General features: G+C 58.4%; 1 protein-coding gene across 1 annotated transcript; it reads left to right on the forward strand.

Moving 5' to 3' along the window:
- The first annotated feature begins 6 nt into the window (after positions 1-6).
- Positions 7-876, forward strand: LOC117799085 (integrin alpha-M-like). Its single transcript, XM_034651540.1, has 2 exons — positions 7-287; positions 381-876. Exons 1-2 carry the CDS (start codon positions 9-11, stop codon positions 714-716), a joined length of 615 nt encoding a protein of 204 aa, XP_034507431.1. The 5' UTR covers positions 7-8; the 3' UTR covers positions 717-876.
- The last annotated feature ends 114 nt before the right edge of the window (positions 877-990 follow it).

Consider the following 990-nt stretch of genomic DNA (forward strand, 5'->3'; position numbering starts at 1 on the left):
GGGTCTCCATGGGCAGAGAGGGAGGAGATGAAGGGGTTTGGGAGCCTGTGGGGGGAAGGTCCTGTGGCTGGGGAGAAGTGGGACCTGTCCCTGAAGGGGGTGCCACTGTCAGGGAAGGCAGGGTGACTTCAGGCTCTGCTCCGCAGATTGGCTCCTACTTTGGGGCCTCCCTCCTCGCTGTGGACGTGGATAGAGATGGCAGCTCTGACCTTGTCCTCATCGGGGCTCCCCATTACTACAAGCCGAGCCAGGGGGGCCAGGTGTCTGTGTGCCCCTTCCCCCAGGGGGTGAGTGTCTGATGAGAGCTGGGCTGGGTGGGGCCTGGATATGGGATGGAGGGGTTGCCTGGGTTGGGACCTGACACTGGTTTTGTTCTGCAGAGGGCTAAGTGGCAGTGTGCGGTCATTCTCTGTGGGGAGCAGGGCCACCCCTGGGGCCGCTTTGGGGCAGCCCTGACAGTGCTGGGGGATGTGAATGGGGACAAGCTGGCAGACGTGGCCATCGGGGCCCCAGGAGAGCAGAAGAGCCGGGGTGCTGTCTACCTATTTCATGGAACCTCAGGACTGGGCATCAACCCCTCCTACAGGCAGGTGAGGCCTCTGTCTGCAGTCTCTCCCAGTTCCACCTCCTTTTCTACATCTCAGATTTGCCTGATGCCCTGTCGCGTCCCTGACCTTAACATTGGCCATGCTCCTTCTAGGGGTTTAGGGCCCTGAATGTTACCAGGCCCAGCTAAGTACAAAGTATCTCTCCTTTGGCTCCAAACAGACGTTGGTCTGTGGGCAGCTTAGTGGGTAGGAGATTGCAGGGCCTTGGTCCAATGTCTGGCCAGCCATGTCAGCTGTGCGGCTTTAGGCAAGTGACTGATTTAGCCTCTGGGAGCCTTAGTTTCCTTCTACGAAACATTAAATGAAGGAGCTCTATGTCTGGGGTCCCTGGGGTCTCACTATGCTTGCTTTCCATTCCTACCCTCTCATCTCTCCCTTTCAA

This window comes from Ailuropoda melanoleuca, unplaced genomic scaffold (genome assembly GCF_002007445.2).
Source record: "Ailuropoda melanoleuca isolate Jingjing unplaced genomic scaffold, ASM200744v2 unplaced-scaffold424, whole genome shotgun sequence".
Classification (NCBI taxonomy): domain Eukaryota; kingdom Metazoa; phylum Chordata; class Mammalia; order Carnivora; family Ursidae; genus Ailuropoda; species Ailuropoda melanoleuca.

What these genes read in the sequence shown, in the direction of transcription:
- LOC117799085 (XM_034651540.1), top strand. Translation starts at nt 9, where the DNA reads ATGGGCAGAGAGGGAGGAGATGAAGGGGTTTGGGAGCCTGTGGGGGGA. An exon ending in TGTGCCCCTTCCCCCAGGGG is followed by an intron (nt 288 to 380) that starts GTGAGTGTCTGA and finishes TTTGTTCTGCAG; the next exon opens with AGGGCTAAGTGGCAGTGTGC.